Source organism: Lissotriton vulgaris, chromosome 4_1 (genome assembly GCF_964263255.1).
Source record: "Lissotriton vulgaris chromosome 4_1, aLisVul1.2, whole genome shotgun sequence".
Lineage (NCBI taxonomy): Eukaryota > Metazoa > Chordata > Amphibia > Caudata > Salamandridae > Lissotriton > Lissotriton vulgaris.
This window is the reverse complement of record NC_141691.1, coordinates 576778216-576800083: the sequence shown is the minus strand read 5'-3', so window position 1 is coordinate 576800083 and position 21868 is coordinate 576778216. Positions and strand designations below refer to the sequence as shown.

Genomic DNA, 21868 nt, shown 5'->3' with positions numbered 1-21868 from the left:
GAACAGCATTCGGGCTCAAGCGCAGTGTCCATAAGACCTGGGAAGCCATCTGAGAGTTGCATTAACATAGGTCTATTTTAGCATGCAGTTGGTGGACTGGGGAATAAAGCAAGCATTCTTGGGTGCCTGGGTGCATGGAGCACAATATTTTATACATTTGACAATGTGTAATCCATTCACTGAGTGCGTGAGACATACTGGCCACGGATCTTCTGTGAAGAGGAGGAAAAGTTCTGCCTAGGGTGATGTTGTTTACACATTAAAATATGCTCAGTGCTGCTATATTACTTATCAGTGTAAGAGGTAGATTCGCTAGAAACTGTTTTTGGTTACTATTGGGTGCATAGAGCACCAGAAGAGCGATTGGTACCCCATTAAGGGTCCCATCCACTGCTACATATCTTCCCTCAGGATCCACTACTGTGTAGTTCGCAATCAGTGGCACCACCGATGCTACCAAGATACGGACCTCTATGGCATATGCCATGTGGGTTTCTTGTAGATGGGCTATATGTATCGGTCTGTGTCTCAGGTAGCAGTATATTAAATGGTGACAACTTGGAGTAGCCATTTCGTAGAAATTCCAGGTAACAATGCTATACATCTGTAATTTTGTGGCAGGATGTGTGGTCATGCTCCGCTATAACCTGTTCCTCTCCTGCAGGTTAAACCACTAACTGCCCCACCTGGGTCTACCACCCATATCTCAACAACAGCATAGTGCTGCAGGTCAACGGAAAATAAACTCAGAGCTCTCACTCCCTGGTTGGGACCAGAGCAAGCTGCAACCACAAATACACCATTGCCATTAAGTAGATACACTGTTAGTTTGTTCCCTCTGGATTCGGCAGAAGTGGGGGAGGGCTCTCAGTGTAAGAAAGTGGCAAAGTAACAATGTAGAGAAAACAAGACCTGCAGCAGTTATGATATGTATTCTCGCTTCCATATGGTGAGGGGGCCCTATCAATCCCCATCTCCCCTCTTGAGGAAGGAAGGCAGATTACCAGAGAGGGAGGGGTCAGTCTACTTTACCACAAGTCACATCGTCAGGTCAGCTGCCATCAGAGTCAGGTCAGGACACATTTGCAGTTCCACTGGTATGTTTTCCAGGGCAAGGGCCAGCTTCCAGTTGGTGGAGTCAGCCACCTGGCTAGCTGGCTACGGATTCAGGCTGTGGTGATTCTCCAGCTCCGCTACTGCCTTTGTTCATTCTCGCATTGCTGGCTCAGTTATGGGCCTGCTTTTGGGGGGCTTGCGGTGTCACCTTCTCGAATGTTGGCATTACCAACTTTTGTCTAGACGAGTTGCGGGGGACATCGGGTAAACCACCTTTGATTCTATCCATTTTCAGGTATTCACTGCTGTTCCAAAGAGCTATGGAACATCAGGATCCAGTACCCACAGTTTCGCCAAAACCTTAAGGAGTATTCCAGATTCAATTTCTGTTTAACCGTCATGAAGGATCCCATGAGTTTAGTATAGTCTGGTTATATATTCACAAGTCCATTGTCAGCCTTCCAGGGGCCCCTGGTTCTTTCAATTTGGATGATGTGGTCTTGAACTCAATAATTAAAAAGTCGAGCCACCACTCGCCACTGCAAAGACCCCAGGAGAGGAGGTCTGCCCAAGACTCTATAAGCCCTTTCTACAAAGGAGAAAATGGTGGATCGATTGCTGCCTGTGGAGGAGCCAATCTTCCAGCAACTGTTCCATATTAGGACTCTCGCTATCCATCGGTATTATCATGAGGAGGGTGTTGTTGCGGCACAATAGGCCCTCCACATCCTCCACCCTGTTGGGCATTTGAGAGACTTCTGTCTGCAGAACTTTGATTTGGGATTGCATCACTATAAGGGTCGGGTGCATTCCCACCAAAGTAGATTCATTTGTCTCCACCTGTCCTTTAGATTGGCTTGATCAGCTCGTAGTAGGCCCACATCAATCACCATGATGTCAGAAGGCTGAGACACTCTTACCGCCCAGTGGCCCAGTGGTCTTGCACAGGAACAGACGTGGCATAGTTGAATAGTACTCCACAACCTCTACTGAGTCCCCCAGAGACCGTGGAATTCACACGACTCCCAGTGACTTCGCCGGGGGAAGGGGGAGTGGATAAAATAACAAATGACAGAAGAGACTGCACTGTAGCTACTCTGGAGTTTCCTTGTTCAGCCCGACCTGCCGACCAACTTCTTCAGGAAACCTGAAGACATTCAAAATGAGAGATTAGCACACTCCTCATTATTCTACTCTAACTATGCTACACCTTTATTCAATCTAATTACCCTTGCTTTCTGTGCTTTTGCTACTCTTCTTATTGTCCTTATTTCGTGCCTCTTCAGTTGAAAAATACCATCTTTTTCTTGAAGAGGTCTTTCTATGTCTTCCTGACTAATTCACTATTTATGGTTCCTAATATCTGTTGCCCTTACTAATCTTACTGTCCCTAATCTAAATTCTACCTACAAGATCTACTAATTACTACTCTAGTAACTCTATATTTCTAATTGAAGCTCTCTCTTTCTTTTCCAGGTAAACGTTGCAGCTGTCACAGGTGAGTGTTCAATTTGAACTTCTTTTTATTTCAAACTGCAAGAATCCTTTGAACAGTCTATAAATCAATATTGTTTTTTCTTTCTATAAAGGTTTACTTATCTGTTTTCTTCTCTTCTTGATTCTGCAGGAACTACCAGACGAAGAGGGTTTCAGGTAACTCTCAGGCGAGCATGCTACGCAGAAAGAGTCTTGAACTCCGTACTCGGAACTTGTGGACGCTCCTTCATGCGTTTACAACACACGCGCGAAGAAGCTGCTGAAAGGCTTCTAACTCCGTTCCTGAAACTCGTGAGACACTCCTTTGCACGTTTTAAACAAACGCACAAGAATCTGCTGAATGCTTCTTCTCTGCAAGTTGAATTCTCCGGAGGCACCCAAGAGCACGACCGGCTCCGAAAATTCCTCGGTGAAGTGCGCAGCTCTGAATCAGCGCGCGCCTCACCTCAGACTCTGTGCACCTGTAGCTCAGTTAAAGACTGGACGGCAACCCAACCCGATTTGAAGCGGCCATCTTGGAGTTCCATTTACTATTTAAAGATAGGCAAGAATGTTTTTGGGGGCAAGTCCTTGTTTTAAATACTGCTGAAATTTTGTGCCCTTTATTAGGAGTCCTGACAGTAACCCCCAACAAAGAAGGTCCTTCCATTCTTGGTTTGTTTGGAAATCTTTGGTGGAAGGATTTAACCAATCTAGGAGCATGTACGTCTGAGCTATTCTCCCAAGATTGTTCCTCAGGTCCGTAACCCTTCCAGTCCACCAAATAATACAACTGCCCTTCTAGTCTTTTAGAGTCTAGAATCTCTTTTACTTCGTATTCAGTTCCAGTCTCAAAGTGGATTGGTTTTGGGGGAGCACTCTTTCTTAGTCCTACTGGAGTCTTTTTAAGCAAGGAGACATGGAAAACTGGATGAATTTTCCACTTCTTGGGTAACTGTAATCGATAAGTCACTGGATTCATTTTCTTGTCAATGGAATAAGGTCGTATAAATCTAGGTAGGAACTTCCTATTACCCTTTAATCTAAGATTCTTAGTGTTTAACCAAACCTTGTCCCCACTTTGCAAACTAGGACCTTCTTGTCTCTTTTTATCTGCATAATTTTTATATCTCAGTTTAGCCTGTTCTAAATTTTGTGTGGCTGATTGATGTACTTCTTTTAGATGTGTCACTAGCTCTTGTACTGCTGGGACTGTAATCTCAGTGCTACTTAGTGTAGAATTAGGATGTCTACAATAATTTAAGTAGAACGGGGAATACCCTGTTGAAACGTTCTTAGCATTATTATGAGCAAACTCGCGCGGCCCACAAATAATCTGATCATTCACCATCCTGTTTCAAAAGGAATAACCTTAGATATTGCTCTAATTCTTGGTTCACTCTTTCTGCCTGTCCGTCTGTTTCAGGATGGTAACTGGTGGAGTATCGAGCCTCAATTCCCAATCCTACTAAAAAGGCCTTCCAAAAATGCGACAGAAATTGTGCACCTCTGTTCGAAATGATTACCTTGGGAACTCCATGAATTCTAACTATGTGTGCACTAAAATTGTATGCTAACTGTTTTGCAGCTGGAACCCCCTTCAAGGCCAAAAAATGAGTCATCTTAGAAAAGGCATTCCAAACCACCAGGATTGTATCATAGCCATGGCTAGTAGGCAGATCCACTATCAGATCCAACGTGACTGTATGCCAAGGAAACTATCTGGATTTGCTGACGCTGCTAACGCTGCAAACGCTGGGATTTCGTGTTGCAGAGGATATTCCTGCTCTTACCTGCCTTTACAGAAACTGCTCGCGGGTCCCGCTTCGTGTGGGGGCTTCATCAAGCGTCTGCGAGGTGACTGTGTTGTGCGGGGCTGCGAGCGAGTGCGGGTGCAGGACTACAAGTCCCAGGAGCATCCGCCAGACCCAATTGACACCACCTGGGCCGCTCTCCCTGCATGCTCCTTCCCACCATTTTCACTTAAAAAGCTTTTCCTCCTGGCTGCTAGTTGGGAAACTATCTGGATTTGCTGACGCTGCTAACGCTGCAAACGCTGGGATTTCGTGTTGCAGAGGATATTCCTGCTCTTAGCTCTTACCTGCCTTTAAAGAAACTGCTCGCGGAACCCGCTTTGCGGGTCCCGCTTCGTGTGGGGGCTTCATCAAGCGTCTGCGAGGTGACTGTCTTGTGCGGGGATGCGAGCGAGTGCGGGTGCAGGACTACAAGTCCCAGGAGCACCCGCCAGACCCAATTGACACCACCTGGGCCGCTCTCCCTGCATGCTCGTCCCCTCTCACTCTGACCATACAAATCTACTCATCCAACCCCGCTGCACGGGAGCGCGCGGGAGCGACTGGGAGAAGCCCGGGACAAGGGCGAGACAGTCCGCGACAGTCTGCGACTGGCAGAGACTGGACTGGGCCAGGAACGCTGTCCAGTAATCTCCGTGAGTGACTTCAACTTTTGGGATAACTACGAAGTACCATAGCCCTTACTAACGGACATAAGGGGAGGTCTCATACTACTTGCAAGTAGTGGTCTCTGGACTATAGGCTTGATATTTATTTTGGGCCACTGTGATTGTTGCGCTTTGTTACAGGTATGTCAAAACAAAAGCAATGTATCGCTCCTTCAAATACCATGGATAACTATCTATTCCAAGTGGTCGCTAAGATAAATAATGATAGAAGGTCTTCCCTGGGGTTGAGCCCAACGCCCACTAACATTGCACCCGATTTACCCCGAGTTGATTTACAGGAACTAGAAGACTCCACTGAAATAGGGGTGCTTTCCCAGATTAGTACTGATAGCCCCGCTCACAACGCATCCTCACTTGCTACATTGAGTAAAATAGATGAGGTTGATCATGATGTTGCAGACTTGGATTTGGAAATAGTGGAGGATAGCTCCCCTAAACCCGCGCCTGTTCCTGCGCCTAGAGTGACTAGAGGGCCCACAAAGGGCCAACCCAAGCGTACTGGGTTACGCTCAAGCAGAAAAAGACCAGCAACTCCCCCTAGGAGAAATGGCATAGAGGATCTAGGGGTTGAGGATGAGGGTAGTATGCTACGGGATGAGGCCAACATTAAGAAACTCATGGGAATGTTTGATCAAAAATTGAGGGGTATAATTAAACCTCTGTTATCTAAGATTGACCAACTTACTGAAAAAGTTAACAAGCTTGAGGACCTTCTGTTGAACACAAATAAAAATATGGGGGAAATACCAAACCAGGTGGAGGACAAAATTGAGCAAACAAAACATAGGGAAGTCTGAACTGGAGAAGCTAGGGAGTCGGTGGTTCCAACTCATCCACTTATCCCCACACCATGTTTAGCAGCAAGTATCCATCGCCCAGCAGATCAGTTGATAATAAACAGGTCCAGGGAAGATTCCTCCCCGGAATCAGGCCCAATGGAGTTAATCGTAGAAGCATCCCCATTGATCCTGGTCCTAGCTAATGTACCAACCCTGAAGCCTGGTCAGACAGAGTCCCCCGAACCACTTTTAAGTAAAGCTCTATACTGGCTGACCAATAACATGCACATCACCCACTGGGGTAAACATAAACTCTCAGAGGAATTACTAACTGCCAGAAGAGTGAAATGGATAGGCAGTAGCCCTAAAAAATTTAAAGGCGATTGTGTGGTAGTTAATTTTAAAGGACCTGAAGTATTACCCGATATTCTACCCCATCTCCTGCCCCCCCAATGCAGAACAGCAGAAATCATCCCTCTCACACTTGATTTCTTTTATAGCAGAAGAGGCTTCATTGCTAAACCAAGTGTTTTGAGGACGAAATGGACCACAGTAGTTAATAGAAGGGGCGGGGGTAGGGGTGCACAAAGTTGTGACTGGGGTGTAAATCTAGAAAATAGATTTGCAGCATTGTCTAACCTAAACGAGTGCGATTGACTCATATATTGAAACAATATGACAGGACACGCTCATGTTGAGAAAACAGATAAGGACAGTGCTAATAAGGGGGACTTTTTATACCCGGTAGCACCCATTAGTAATAAAATAGAGGGGGGGCCTGATGCTTGGAGCGGTATAGCACTCTAGTCCGGTATAACAGCAGTGACCCATCACCCGAGATTCACCTAGATGATGCCCCTGACACTCTTTCAGAAATCTTAGTAACGGATACTACCCAGCAGAATATAAACACAAGTAATCTATCAAGACTTGACCAGTCAGGGCCCACCACAGTTAAATCATCATTGACCTTTATTTCTTGGAATCTTGCAGGGATAGCAAATAAAGTAACATCCCCCGAATGGTGTGCTTTTATCGATTTATATGATATTATATTATTCCAAGAAACATGGTCACAAAGCCCTGTATATCGGGTGGGGTACCTCAATTTCTTTATTTCTGCAGTAACAAATGGCAAAGGCCGCCCATCAGGAGGTATGCTGATCTGGGTTCGACAGTCGCTGAATTGTACAATCCAGCAAAGATCCCTTCCTTCCGGGGATATACTAGCAGTTAATATTAGATGGGACAATGGAGAAGTGCTTGCCCTTTTTAATATATATGCTAGGGGGGTCAGAGGGGGAAAGACCTCAGACGTAATAACGGTCCTTGAACAGGAGCTAGAATCATTGCCCCTAGAACAATCTATTATTGTTGGGGGGGACTTAAATACTACTTTTGAACCCCTGGGTCAAGAGGATAAATTCTTAGCGGAGGAAGAGGATATTAAATGGGGAATCCCCCAGCTTGAGATGGCTGCAGTTAAAAGATGGAGCACAGTGGCCATCCAAGTGAAAAGCCTCTGTCTAGCTAGAGGCCTTAGAGCTGCAAATGGTCGCACATCCTCTGACCGTGCTGGGAACAGCACATTTGATAACGGTCGGGCATCCAGTAGAATAGACTACTTTCTGGTAGATACCAGGGTCTGGAGCAAACTGATTGATATGACCGTAGTTAAAAGAATGGAAAGCGACCATAACCCGCTGTGTATGGCCTTTAAGTCCTATGTAGAGGAAAGGGGGGTAAGCTCAGAGGAAGAGAGAGTGACCCTGAATCTGGTATGTACAAATAACCAGCGACACCTAAAATGGGAGAAGCTAGTAGAGGATGAGGGGAAGCTAGAGGAACTCAAGAGAGTAGTAGGTGAGGAAGTAAACAACATAAAACTACTTATAGGTAACTCTAACTTTCTAGACATGTTGATGGAGGTTCATAAAAAACTCTTTTGCAGACTGCAATCATTTTTTCTAAAACCAGTAGGCCATAATAAGGGTAAAAAACATCAAAGCAAGCAGGGATGGTACGATAAAAGCTGTAGACAGGCACGCCAGAACCTTAGTAGAGAGCTTCAATCGGGGAACGCTGAGGCAGTCAGGAAAGCCAGGGACACATATAGATGCATTCAAAAGCAGGCGAAGAGGCTATGGGACGAGGAAGTATGGGGTGAGCTTAAAACCGCATGCGTGGCTAAAGATTCGAAGTTATTCTGGTCCACGGTAAAGTGGGACAGTGGAGGGTTGGCTGCCCCCCCCCCCAAAACCATGTTGCCATCAATAGCTGGATAGAATTCTTCAAACCTCAATATGCTCGCAATCAATCTCAAGCCTGTGTTACTTTGCCGCCAACTGTTTATTACAAGCATAATGTGTTTAATGAAAAAGATGTAAGTGCTGCTCTTGATTGTGTAACGAGGGGAAGAGCGCCAGGTATGGACGGTATACCAGCAGAAGTCTATCTAAGTGATCGGAACACATGCTGTACATATTTTGCTTGGCTTGCCAATTCAGTGGCGATGGGTAGTGAAGTACCTTTGTCTTGGAAAGGAGCGGAAATTATTCCAGTGTTCAAAAAAGGTGACAAATCTCTCCCTAGCAACTACAGACCCATCAGTCTCATAGATTCAGCTCAGAAACTGATGGGTCGCATGGTGCAGAACAAGCTCCAAGTATGGATAGAGGAAAATAACATCTTGTCACCATACCAAGCGGGGTTCCGCCCCCTGACAAGTTCTATCGATCAAGTTTTTTACTTCATTGCCCTGTATTGGAGGAATGTTACCTTAAATAATGGCCCTTTATATGCTGTCTTTGTGGACCTAAAGTCAGCTTTTGACTTGGTCCCCAGGGACAAGCTTTGGAAGGTACTAGCTGATGCAGGGATAAGTCAAGAACTCCTTACTCTCCTTGTACGACTGCACGATAATAATTATGCCAAAATTAGATGGGGGTCACAGGGAGAAGTAACCGAGCCCTTCCCCGTAGAGCGTGGGGTAAGGCAAGGTTGCGTTCTAGCGCCAACATTGTTTTCGATATATATAAACGGTATAGTAGAATCCCTGAAAGGGTCCCCCTCCGATGCCCCCATAATAGCTGGCTCACGTGTTCCCGTCCAAATGTTTGCGGACGACACGCTTATATTATCACGCACACCAAGCGGTCTCCAAAAGGCGGTCAACGCATTTGGTGAGTTCTGCGATTCTCGAGGTTTAGAGCTGAATACCAGTAAGACAAAGTTTATGTGTATGAACCGCCGTATGTTGTTTAAAGGCGTAATTACCTTTAAAGGCATCCCTCTCGAGCAGGTAGATGCTTTCACCTACCTTGGAATAACACTACAGGGGAACATGAAATGGAATGCACACATAGATACTGCTGAATTAAAGTTTAGTCAACTAGCAGGAGCATTATCATTAAAACACAGAGCTTCTCTTACCAAACCAACAAAGTGTGTTCTTGAGATCTATCACATGAAAGTTATCAGTGCTAGTTTATACGGATCAGAGCTATGGGGTTTCTGTAACCTAGCAAACCTGACTATAGCAGAAAATAAGTTTCTTCGGGGGTGGTGGGGGTGCCGCAAAGTACGCCCACTGTTCCTTTGAAATTAGACCTTGGTAGGAAAAATATCGCGGATTTAGCGAAGTTGCGTCCACTGTTGTATTGGAGACGTCTAATGGTGACCCCAGAGCTAGCTCACTATGCTTCAGCATTGACAGACATTGTTCTACTTGACCGCTTTCACAAAATTGTTTGGTTGAAAGAATTACGGGGGGTACTGACACAGTTAAAACTAGACCACCTATGGGGTAATACTGATGTGTCTTGCTTCCCCTCAAAGACCAGGCTGAAACAAATCTACTGGGAGATGGTGAATTTTAGAACTTTTGCCAATGGGACTAACTCTTCTCTGACGAGACGCTTCCTGGACCTAAAAATGTCCCCCTCGTGTGAAGCGTTTTGGGACTTGATTGAGAACCCGCATGACAGGAAGTTGTACTTTCAATTTAGAGTCGGATCGCTCCCAGTGAATGTGTTTAAAAAGAAATGGTCTACAACCTGGGATGAGCATTGTTACCACTGCAAAGATCAAGTTGAGCATGTCTCCCATGTACTGTTTTGTTGCCCCTTATATGCCAGCCCAAGGCATAAATGGATAAGACCCGTTTGCCTCAACTTGGGGACGCGTAGTCAAACTACAGCACTTACAATTCTGGAAACTGATTGTTCTCCACTGTTCGTAATTGCTGTCGCAAAGTTTTTGGCATGGGCCTGGGTGATTCGAAAACGTGCTCTATTAGGAAAAATGCCGTGAGGAATCTTGGTTACCATGTTTCTAATGCTTTGACGTGTGAGTAAGTGTCAAGGTTGTTTTTAATAATGATGTAATAGCTTATTGTATTCGATGGATTTTCTGTTTAATACTTATCTTAAACTTTGTGTATTTTAAATTTAGTATTTATTGTATTGTGCTAGGATGGAAATGCTTTTATGACTGAAGTCGAATAAAGCTTTGAAATTGAATTGTATGCCAAGGACCAGGAGGGGTAGGGAGTGGCTGCAAAAACCCTTTTGGGGCTGCACGTTCCGATTTTCCCTGTGCACATTTTTCACATGTTTTTACATAATCTTCAATGTCTGCAATCATTTTCGGCCACCAATAATGTCTCTTTATTAATTCTTTGGTTTTAGTTTCACCTTTATGACCTGCCAATAGGTGGTCATGACATTCCTTTAACACTTGACGCTGCAAGTCTGGGGTGGGTAAATACAAGGCTTCTTTGTAATAGCGAAGCTGGTTTCCAATTTCTCTATCTGGTCCATTCTTCACCCAATCTTGCATTTCTTTTAAATCCATTGCTTGAGCTATTTGTTCATTCAAAGCTACTGACACTGTGGAACATATTTTTTTTGAGCTTGGTATTAAAGCGTGGTCTTTCTCTAAAGACTGAGGACTCTCAGTTCCTATTCGAGACAGGGCATCTGCTTTTCCATTCTGAGTTCCTGGTCTGTAAGTGATGACAAAATCGTAGTCAGCAAAGTATAACGACTATCTGAGTTGCCGGGGTGTTAAGGTTTTAGCAGACTTCAAAAACTTCAAATTTTGATGGTCCGTAAAAACTGTCACTTGATGCCTTGCGCCCATTAAGTAATGGCACCACTCCTTAAATGCATCTTTTATAGCCAACAATTCCTTCTCAGTTATTGTGTAGTTTATTTCTGCTGGAGTTAGTTTTCGGGATCGATAAGCCACTGGGTGCAACTGTCCAGTTGTCTTGTGTCTTTGAGAAAGTACATCACCAATAGCATGATCCGAAGCATCGGTTTCTACATAAAATGGTTCGGCAGTATCTGCGTGCAGTAGAACAGGGGCGGACGTAAAACTCGTCTTCAACAGTTTAAAGGCTTCTTCGGTTTCTTCCGTCCATTCAAAACGAACTCCTTTCCTTAACAGCTTGGTAAGTGGTAAAATCTTTTGTGAAAATTCATTAATGAACCTCCTGTAAAAGTTTGCGAATCCAATGAAGCTTTGCACCTCTTTTACACTGGTCGGAGATTTCCAATTTACCACAGCTTGGATCTTCCGCTCATCCATAATCATTCCAGCAGGGGATCAAATAAATCCCAAAAATTCCACTTCGGTGACACTGAGAGCACACTTCTCCAGTTTCACAAACAAGTTCATAACATGGCATTTTGTCTGATAATATAAGTGTGCACCAGTTTTATGGAGCCACTGTTGCATATGTTTTAGAAATTAGGGATGAGAAGGAGCTGGGGCCAACAGGGAACCTGTCTCCTCTCGAAAAAGATGCCATGTCCACCTTATGGCAACATGAACTGCTTGGAGTGGTGGTAGGAGATGTTGCCCCTGCCCCTCAAGCACGTACCAGAAGTGGGTGAGTCACTTTGACACTGTGGAGGAACCTGGTTCTCCTCCCCTCTGTGCTTCCCATCAAGGAAAGGGGGATTTTAGCCCGCTGACATGGCTCAGGGCTACCACTTAGGCTGGGGATTCCCGATATGCAGGGGTCAAGCCATGGTTCCCACCGGCCCTGGTGGGTGGCGGATGGCAGATGTGCAGGTGGGGCAGCCCTCCCTTGGTGACCAAACTGCACCCGCAAGTGGGCGAATGCTGCAAAGTTTGCATGCAAGTCTTGGTAGCTGAATACTTGGCTCGAGAGTCGATGAAAAAGCAGCTAGCTGCAAGAATTTGTGTAAATGGTAAATTGATCATTGAAGTTTCAAGCGCACCTTGTGGTTCTAGGCTCCTCCTGGGGCTATGTATGTCTGAGGGTCGCTGGAATGTCAATTGCCGTGGGGCTTTCCCAGGGCTCAGTTGGGCCTGTCACAGGGGGCTCTTACAGTATGACCAAATCATGAGATTGTATGTATAAGTTTACACTATACAGAAACTACAAATGCCTCTATTCATGTGAAACCTTATTAAGATATTCCAGAATGTAATATAAAATAATATAAACTATTTTGTAGAGACCGGTGAATAGTATCAATGGGTGCATTAAGCAGCAAAATAGCCAAAATGTTTTAGATGATTTTAATCCTTAATTGCTGACTCCAAACTTAAAATCTCTCCAAAAGCCCTTTGAGGTCTATATGTAAGGGAGTTATATAGTGTTGGTAACAGTTTAGTGTTCATCGAATCACAAAAAGAAAGAGGCTGGGTACACTGGCACTCTCTCTTGTAGTGAATGGTACTGTATAGTTAAAGACACACTTACAACCACTTTTGACAATTTACATTCAGTTTGTATATCAAGAAAATATTTGATCACCTGAGTTGATATTTATTAGTCCAAAATTGCACATCTGGTCTAAATGTGTGTGTTTGGAAAAATATCAACTACCTTGTACAGTACACTGGAGTTTCTCTCAATGGGTCAATTTGTGAAGGAAAATATTTCAATATGGTGCTCAATAAAAGGCAGTACTCGATCTTTGAAATATAACTTGAAATCTTGTTCCATAAAAAAAATTGCCTGATTTTCAATGACATGTGGTTCACTGCATAATTTACATATGCAATTAACAACTGAAACAAAGGATGGACCCAGCAACACTTTTAAATGCTGTACAGATGAGGTTACAAAGCATTTTGTCACTTTTTAATTTAGAAAAAACAGTCCACTCTCTGAAAGAAGATGGCCAAGCATCACTCAACGAATTCAGCTGTCCTTGGCTTGCCAAAGAAAGAATACAATTATTGGTTCAGCTACTCATAAAAAATTAATTGAACAAAAAATAATCAATCCTTCTGCACCAAAAACAACGATGGTCCTAGTATTTAGATTGATAGGTCTAAACAAATTTAGAACTAAGTTTTCAAAAAGAGCAGAACTCCATCTATACAGTTCCAGAATGCCTCCCACAACCATTAACCCATGATAATTCTCAGTTGCTTTGGAGCCTAAGGAAAGTCACAAAACACTAATGGGATGAATAACGGTGGCTGAAACATGTAGACCCATATTTGATGCAAGGGATCACTGAATAGCGTTCATCCTTGTTTATAATCTACTCCAAGTACTCTGAAGCAGATTACATTGTGTAGAGGGACTTAAGACAACTTTATGTATAGCACATACCCCACCACCAAATTCAACTATGAGAGCTGCCTCCGTTTGAAGGTTGAGCCCACCCAGACACAATAGGTGTTCCTGTGTGGGGACTCAATGATGATAAAGCATGCCACTAGTTAGTTCTAGCGGGTGAGAGTCATTTTACAGTTAGGAAGGATCCTACTTGCACCTGGGTTGGAATGAAAGAGTAGGCATCTGAACACATAGTGATTTCTCTCCACATTGATTGATATGCTTGGACGAAGAGTGAATCCACTCTAATGTTTCCATCTCTTCTGGGTTGGTATTATCCTATTCTGGAACCCTATCAGCAATGCATTGAATCATGAGGTGGGAGAGGTGAAGAGGACGTTTTGGGGGTTTACTAAATTCTAAGCAGAAAAAGGAATGCAAGAAACCTTTTTAAGCATGTAACAATGCAGAATATTTTATATTTTCCAATAGGTTTTTTTTTCCAATCGAGACAATCTCTGTCCAACAGAGAGATGTAAAGCAATCTCTACTCTCTGTAGAGTGTCTGACTCCCACCGGTCTCTGACAGTCAAACAAAAGTAGAAACAGCCTACTTTGTAGGCAGGTTTATCAAGTATTTCTACAGGAGAACTGTATACACAGAAAAAACCTTTATCCATTTTTAGGAGTAGATATATCAAGTGATGCATTTGTTTATGTGCGTTTTTTGTGTGCCTGTAGAGCTAGAAAAGGTATAGAATGAATTTGCTGTGATCATAACCTGTCCCCTGTAGCCTTCCTACGCATATGTTATTCTTTCATCCTTATCTATTCAAGGTAAATCCATTTCTATTCTGGCCCTGTTTTGTTATTTCTCTTACATGAGGCTTCGAAGGAAACTTAAAGGGCTGTGTTTCATAGGACCCCCTGAAGGGCTTTTACATCTATTCTTCTCTTACCATTTCTTCTTTCGAATTTCTATACTTCCATGTAATCTCCACAGCACAATATTACCAGTTCATGTAGTGCCAAATATGAAATCTTTCCTTGAGGCCATCTACGGATCTTGAGACTCATAGAGCTGAGGGCACTTCTTAAGGGGACGCTTGCATACCATCGCCACCTCCTCCACTCTGACTTTGCTGGGCCTAAGTGTCTCTTCCTAAGTCATTCTGATGTCCTTAGATTCCCACGGAGCAGAACGATGGATATGGATGGAGTACCAGCCAAGAAGATTTCTTGGGAATGCTATTAACTCCCCGTTATGTGCGATTGACATATTATGTTATGTATATATTATGCAACTAAGATTCTCACCAATCTCAATTTGGGGATAACATGCAATCAAGACAAAGGTAAGACTCAATCATGCATGCTTGTTTCTCAATATTAATTCTGTAGAAAATACAACAATCACAGAAAAAAGCACAGGAATACAGACAGTCATACAGTGTAGCCATTATATTAATTATAGACATAACAATATGAATTTGACAGACAGGAAGGAATTCGCAGTTGGATGTTACATGACAAAAATATAGAATTACAAGATAAATAAAATAACATGTATTTTTGGGTCTTTTAACATGTATGCATAACTCTTCCCACATTTTGGGGATAAATGGACCGTTCTTTGTGAGATAATTCTCCTTGAAAGTGCTTAAAAATATAATATAGGTGCTTGATGCTTAAAGTATTTGATGCCTTAAGCACCAGGTATCACTATTGTTGACTTTGACATAAAAGGGAAACATACCACCTAGCTGCTGTCTGCATCATGTGATAAGTCTGAGCCCCATGACCATTTATTTTTAGAACCAACAAAGCACTTGTGCTTCAGCATGATGTAAGTTGACTTATTTTTTACTAGATGTCCTCATTGAATCAACACTGACTCTACCACGTGTTTGGTATGTGTGCCTTTCTTATTTTATCAAAAAAAAGTGGGGGTGCCAATCAATTTGAATTTTCGATATGCTATCTGGATATAAATTTAGCTGCATTAGAGTGCCATCCTTAAACTTGCACTGAGCATCAACATCTGTTTTGTTGTTAGTCAAACTTTCAACTATCCTTTGGTATGACATGGTTTTGCTTTTTCTTGTTTTGAACTGCGCTTTCAAGCTATGTCAGAGAGTTGTTATTCCTTTTGTCAAGGCTGTAGTGTTTGGGATGTTACATCCCTCTAATAAATGAATTTTCTGGTAAATAGTTGGGCAATGGTGGTTCCAGTCGTGTATTGTGTCGGATTTCACCAGGATTTTTTTTTACATAAATCAAAGACAAAAACGCCCCCACACTCTCTCGCTCTACTGTTTTTAACGTCTTTAAAAATGTTGGTTATTATTAGGCGAAGTTTGTGTAACTCCGCAAAGTGGCAAAAAAAACTCAGCCATGCTGCGCAGAGTTTCGCAAGCAGCGGAGTGAGGCAAGTTGCGCTGCTCGAGCTGTTTTTTAGCACTGGGCGTTTGTTCCGCACTGTAAGATCAGCGTGAACAGCCCCACACATAGTGCAAGAGGGCGTAGCTTCTTTCTGCTGCTCGAGTAGATGTTCTACTCAAGCGGCAGCTTACTTAACGCGAGCCGCAGGTTTCTCAACGTGAACTGCAGTGACCTGCTGCAACCACCCACATTGAGGAATCTCACCAGGAGTGGATTTTCCTAACGCATGTTCACCAACTTAATGCTTGTGAGCCATCAGAGAGGAAAAATTCCACTCTGCACCACTCCGTGGAGTTTTTTGCAACTATGCGTTCTACGTGGAGTGGGAAAAACTGTAAACTCCACGAGAGAAGCCACCCTGGCTTAGTTTTTTTAAACAAACTATTGTGTTTGATCTCACCCTAGTACTGCTACTAATCAGCAATCCTCTCCCTTTCCACTGCCCCTTACGTCCCTCTTATTCTCCCTTCTTGTCACATAATGTGTTTTAACATTATATGCCAGTATGATTGTTGGAAAATCTGAAGCCCCCACCAATCTTACTGACCAGGCTACACGCTCCTGCCTGTTGTTGCAGCACTGGTACTGTGTCACCCCTTTTGTTTGTTTCTTATTGCTTTGCTTGCTCATTGGTGTGTGATTGACCATTCATTTGTTTTTGTTTGAATTCTTTGGAGTACCATCCTGTGGTCTGTGTGCGGCATGCAACTTACATCAAGGCTGAATAGGTATCATTTTGAGCCTCCATGGTTTCAAGTACTGCTTCGGAGGGTGTGTGTGATTGACTGCATTCATTGGCCTTTGTGTGAATCCTTTGGAGTACCATCCGGTGGTCTATGTGCGGCATGCAACTTACATCAAGGCTGAATAGGTATAATTTTGAGCCTCCATGGTTTCAAGTACTGCTTCGGAGGGTGTGTGTGATTGACTGCATTCATTGGCCTTTGTGTGAATCCTTTGGAGTACCATCCGGTGGTCTATGTGTGGCATGCAACTTACGTCTAGGCTGAATAGGTGTCATTTTGAGCCTGCTTGGCTTCAAGTACTGCTTGAGTAGGTGTAGGTGTTTCATTTCATGAATGTGGCTTTGCCCTCTAACTTGCACTTTTTTCACCATTTGTCAGTGAGTTTGTATTGCCCTCCATTTGCCCATATATGATTTATTATTCTGCATGTTTACATCTCACTCCTTGGGAAGACCCACAATTGAAGTAAATATTGCAGTAGTAATTTTTCAATGCATAATAGAAGAGCCATGTTTCATAATATTACAAAGGCAGTGGTGGGCATATGTCACTATCCTTTGCGTTTTTCAACTTCTTGCGAATGTGGGCCTGCTTCATCAATAATATGACGAATTGTCAGTACAGGGTATGTCCCCCATTTTAAGTATTCAATATTGCACAGGCATCAGTATAAGGTCATTGCAGTACTTTGCAGTGAACATTTTTTGCAGCCAGAGCTTCTCAAACCTGAGGCGCGTACGTATAGTGAGCACTGGACTACTGGACCCAGGATATGGTGGGGGTGTTAGCAGGGCACAAGTCCTAAAAAAAGAAGTGGGGGGACTAACCTAGTTAGGCAGTTTGCAAGTAACATCATGGCGCACGACATCATGGAGCATGACATCACACTTGGCATCACAGGAATTGACATCATATAAAGTGGGAACACAAGCCACAACTTCACAGGAAGTGGCATCACAAGAAGTGGCATCAGATCTAAAGCCCTCTCATATCTGGTTAGCAGGTCTATCATGTATACATTTGAGCGCATTGCGAGGAAAATAGCACAACGAGTTATGGAAGATATGTGACTTCTACACCTTGTAATCCCCCAGTTTTATGTAATATATCATGTATATTCATTTACAACCATATCATTTATTGTACATGTAATATGCACTAGGTTGATGTAAAGCGTGATGACACCCTGCATTGGAATAAGTAGGGATATACAAGAAAAAATAGTGGTACTTAAATAATTTCAACACCTCCTCAACGGAAGTAAGCTCTATATAAATTAAATTTGCTTTGTGTAAATACTAGGAAAGACCAACACATCTGATATTGTGCAAGCATATCTCATAAACAGTGACTGAAAAAAGTGAAAAGCTGCCTCTCTTAAATATGTGTGAAGTACTAACAAAGTGCGAGCCTTTGTTTCCCCTCTGCTTCATTTGCATCAAGTGTGCGGCTTCTAACTGTTCCCAGCGAAGAGCCTCGAACAAAAGGAGGCCTGATGACCCCTCAAATTCGGCCTTTGCTATGGGCCCAGCAGGAATCTTAAATAAGAAATCCCAGTCTCCGCCTGCAGAAGGAAATCAGAAAAGGTGCAGGCACTGCTGAAAGTGTCCCAGTGTTTGGAAATTACACTGGGACGAGTTCAGCACATTATTCAGTGGGGCCCACATTTTTGGCAGGGTGGACGGCGTTCACCCTGTGAAAGTAGTGGGTGAATTCCATTCCACCCGCGTGTAGCCCCGACTCGTGCCCTGGATATTAACAGGTAAAAGGGAGAGTACACTTTGATCGAGGCAGTACATTGTAAAGATTTGTTTATATATATTTGGGGTGCACATGTGTTGCACATTTATCTCACGAATTCGAACATTTAAGAAATGAAATGATGTGCTGAGACACAAGCCCAGAAGAGCATCTGGATATCCAAGCTCTTAAGTAAAAAATGGACCCACTGGATCTCAGATCCTTGCTCCATAAAGAAGAGCACTGTTAGGATTGATGGCCGAGTAATTACTGGAAAAACACTTCCTCCTATGTAATGATTTCGTATTAGGAATAATAATTGTCATGGGAACAGATATGCAGCCTGTGCCTTAAAATAACCTTCTTTTTCATGCGACTGCGTAGGCCTTGGTCTACTGATTCTACGGAATAACGTGTCCCTAGTCACAAATTGGACTATAATTATAATGCAAAATAATAATTGATGTACCTCTGAAAGCCGTGCAGAAAATTCATATTTGCCATCTGTATATACAAGCTGTCAAATGAACCAATATGCAAATTAGGTTAAAACCAAAACTAAATGCATGGCTTTGCAAAAGTGATGGAGATGCGAGCTGGTTGTGTTTTGCAACTTCAATCAACTGAAATGATCACACTGGTCACATTTAAGAGTTGAGTGCACCATTGTCATGTATCCTCTAATGTCCTGCCTTCTGATAAATCACCTTAAAACAGTTGTACACTTAAAAACATAAACTATTTAGCCGCATTCCTTTTATGAACACTTACCAGAAGTATTTTCAAGGTAACTCCCTCTTAGTGTTTCTTCCTCAAAGCTTTGTATCTGAGAGGCAAGAAACAAAAAGATCACGTTGCAGCAAGGCAGCAATTGCTAGGTAAGAAGACAAGCATAATATTAGAAGAGAAATATCTAATTAACTTAATTCTATGTTGTCTGCGATAGGCGAAGCGCAAGTTAATTCGGATAATTGTTTCAGTCAATGTCATAATAAAAAGTTGCAAACAAGCCTGGGCAGACAATTATTTTTTTCAACTACCATCCAGTTTTTCAATGCGGTGGAAGGTTCCCTGTTTTGTAAAGCGGTGTAGTTGAATGCAATTCTGAAAACTTCACATCTAATTCAAAAATTCAAAAAAAGATTTAAAGATTCTTTATTCTGCATGGTTATTAAGATCATTCCAAAAACAACCAATGCAACTACGATAAAAAACATATAAGTATCAAGCAAATCCGACCTGAACCCCTTCTATTGGTGACTTGCTATATGTGAATGATTAATTAAATGATTAAAATGCAAGTGCAATAAAAGCCCAAAATCCCCGTCTCATCCCGATTCGCTGAGCGCATCTGAATTTGGATTACAATAAAAAAAGTTTAAAATTCCAGTGCTAAAAGTGCTGAAAGCCCCGAATTCGTCAAGAGTTCATTAAAAGCTCATGACTGATATAAATAAAAGACCCGCCCGCCAAGGAGATAGCAGTGATAGCACAGGCTTTTGACGCATATATTGCAGCTATAAAATGCCGACAGCAAACGATCCGCATCTAACGCAGGTAAAGATGCGCAAACTATAGTCCAACAGCGTTTAAGATCCTTTTTATTTTTTGAAATATGTTTTTATTGCAGAGTTATAAACAAAACATCGAGGTAGGTCAACTGTTATATCCATAACATTTCAAGGCACTTTGCGTTAATAAAGTTGTACACAGCCATTCAGCCCACATCCCGGAGGCCGGGCGGCGTACCAACAGGTTCCAACAAAAGGTCACCATGTGCACCTCAGAGGGATATCTGGTCAACAACATAATTTAGTATCTGCTTTTAATACCCACCAAACTCCCCCCCCCTCCTCAGTTACCGCCAGATACAATCAGCCACCCCGTGCGGGCGACGTCAGAGCCCTCAGTGCCCGCATTATCAGGTCTATGCTAGTGCACTCCTGTGTCGGCCGTCTGTTATTGCCTAGCATCATCCACACAACGTGAACCCATGTGTGCTGCCCAGTACCCCTCTCCTGTAATTACCAGCCATAGATCCCTATCGCAGGCACCCCTCTTGTTACTACTGCGGTACCCTAATAACGCCCCTTAAACCCTCCCTCCCCCCAACTGCTGCTGATGTGGGTTGTAATTGTGGGTTCTGACAGAAGAGATTGCCATCAATCGAGGTCATGCATTCGTTCTTCCAAGCCTCATGGAACCTCATTCTCCAGATGTCCCTCCTCCTCGTCCTCTGTCAGGTAGTAGCTCAAAGCCTGCACAATCATCTCCCAAGCCCTTGCCATCTCCAAGCTCTTCTCATTACCAGTTCTGGTAGCCTGTCGCATTCTAATCACACTCTCACATCTGGACCATTTCAATAACTCATTCGTCCATCTCCTAACTGATGGGCCCTCCTTGGATTTCCAACGCCAAGTAATCTCTCTCTGGGCTAGCATGAGTCCCAGATCAATAAATTTGCTCGTAATTTTTGTCTTCGCCGTGTGAGGGAACCAAAGCAGTAGGCACTCCGCCATGTCGAACTCCACCTCTCTATCAGTAACTGCGTTCAGAAGCTCGCCCTCCTCAGGCCAATATGTCCCCAACTTCGGGCAGCCCCACAGCAAATGATCCAGCTCAACCTCGAGTGCTAAGCATCTCGGACACGCCGCATCCTGTACCCGAAAGTACCACCGAAGTTTCCCTGGGGTCAGATAGGCTCTATGCACTATGAAGAAATGCACCTGTTGGAAACGGGCGTTCCTGCTACCCTTCCACGTCCATTTCAAAATGTGGCCCCAAACCGTGTCTGGTATGGGTTTACCTATGCTTTCCTCCCACTTCTCCTTCAGCGCAGTGAGCGTCTCTAGTCCCTCATTCAACATTCTCGAGTGGAGGCAAGTCACCGCCTTGAATGTGCCCGCAGCCATCACCACATACTGGCAGGCCATAGTCGTGTCCGGTTCCACCAGTCCTCCCTTCCAGTGTTTTTGTATTGCCGCGATTACTGCAGCATGCAAGAGGTAGCTCCCATCTGGGAGATCAAACTGGTCCTGCAGTACCCTAAAGGGGGCCAGCATCCCATCAACATATAAATCCCCCACCATCTGCAAACCCAACTCCTCCCGTTCCGACAACGGAGACCAATCGCCTCCATGCGGTAGCGCCCTCAACATCCCAAGAGGGATCTCCGGCGCATACGGTCGAGCGGCCCTTGCCCTCTTCAGGCTCCTGTGCCAGCACAACCGAAGGGTTTTCTCTTCAATGGTGAGATCTCTCAATACCAATTTCTGTTGCATAACTATGTAGGATAAGACGTGCCTCTGGATACCTCTCCCTCACCCCTGGTCTGGGCCTCTAAATTCTCTCGCAATGCTTTGTGATAAAACCTGTAATTGAGCCGCTAGATAATACAATTCAAAATCAGGAACCGAGTCAAGTCAAGTCAAGTCAAAAAATTTATATAGCGCGCTACATACCCAGAGGGTCTCAAGGCGCTTGAAGAGGGGTGGGGAATTACTTGTCAAATATCCACGTTTTAAGTTGCTTTCTGAATGCTAGGTGGTTCTGAGTAAGGCGAAGGTAAGTGGGAAGTGAGTTCCAGGTTTTAGCTGCC

General features: G+C 43.6%; 1 protein-coding gene and 1 pseudogene across 5 annotated transcripts in view; one reads left to right on the top strand and one right to left on the bottom strand.

Annotated features, from left to right (window-relative positions):
- The window catches only part of ITPRID1 (ITPR interacting domain containing 1), a 520073-nt gene that overhangs the window by 107224 nt on the left and 390981 nt on the right, over window positions 1-21868 (bottom strand). For all 5 annotated transcript variants that reach the window (XM_086964782.1, XM_086964783.1, XM_086964781.1 and 2 more), the window contains exon 8: window positions 19042-19096. In XM_086964782.1, the coding sequence (XP_086820908.1) occupies window positions 19042-19096 (55 nt within the window). The remainder of the gene's footprint in view (window positions 1-19041; window positions 19097-21868) is intronic.
- LOC147722279 (5.8S ribosomal RNA) lies at window positions 11943-12090 on the top strand (annotated as a pseudogene).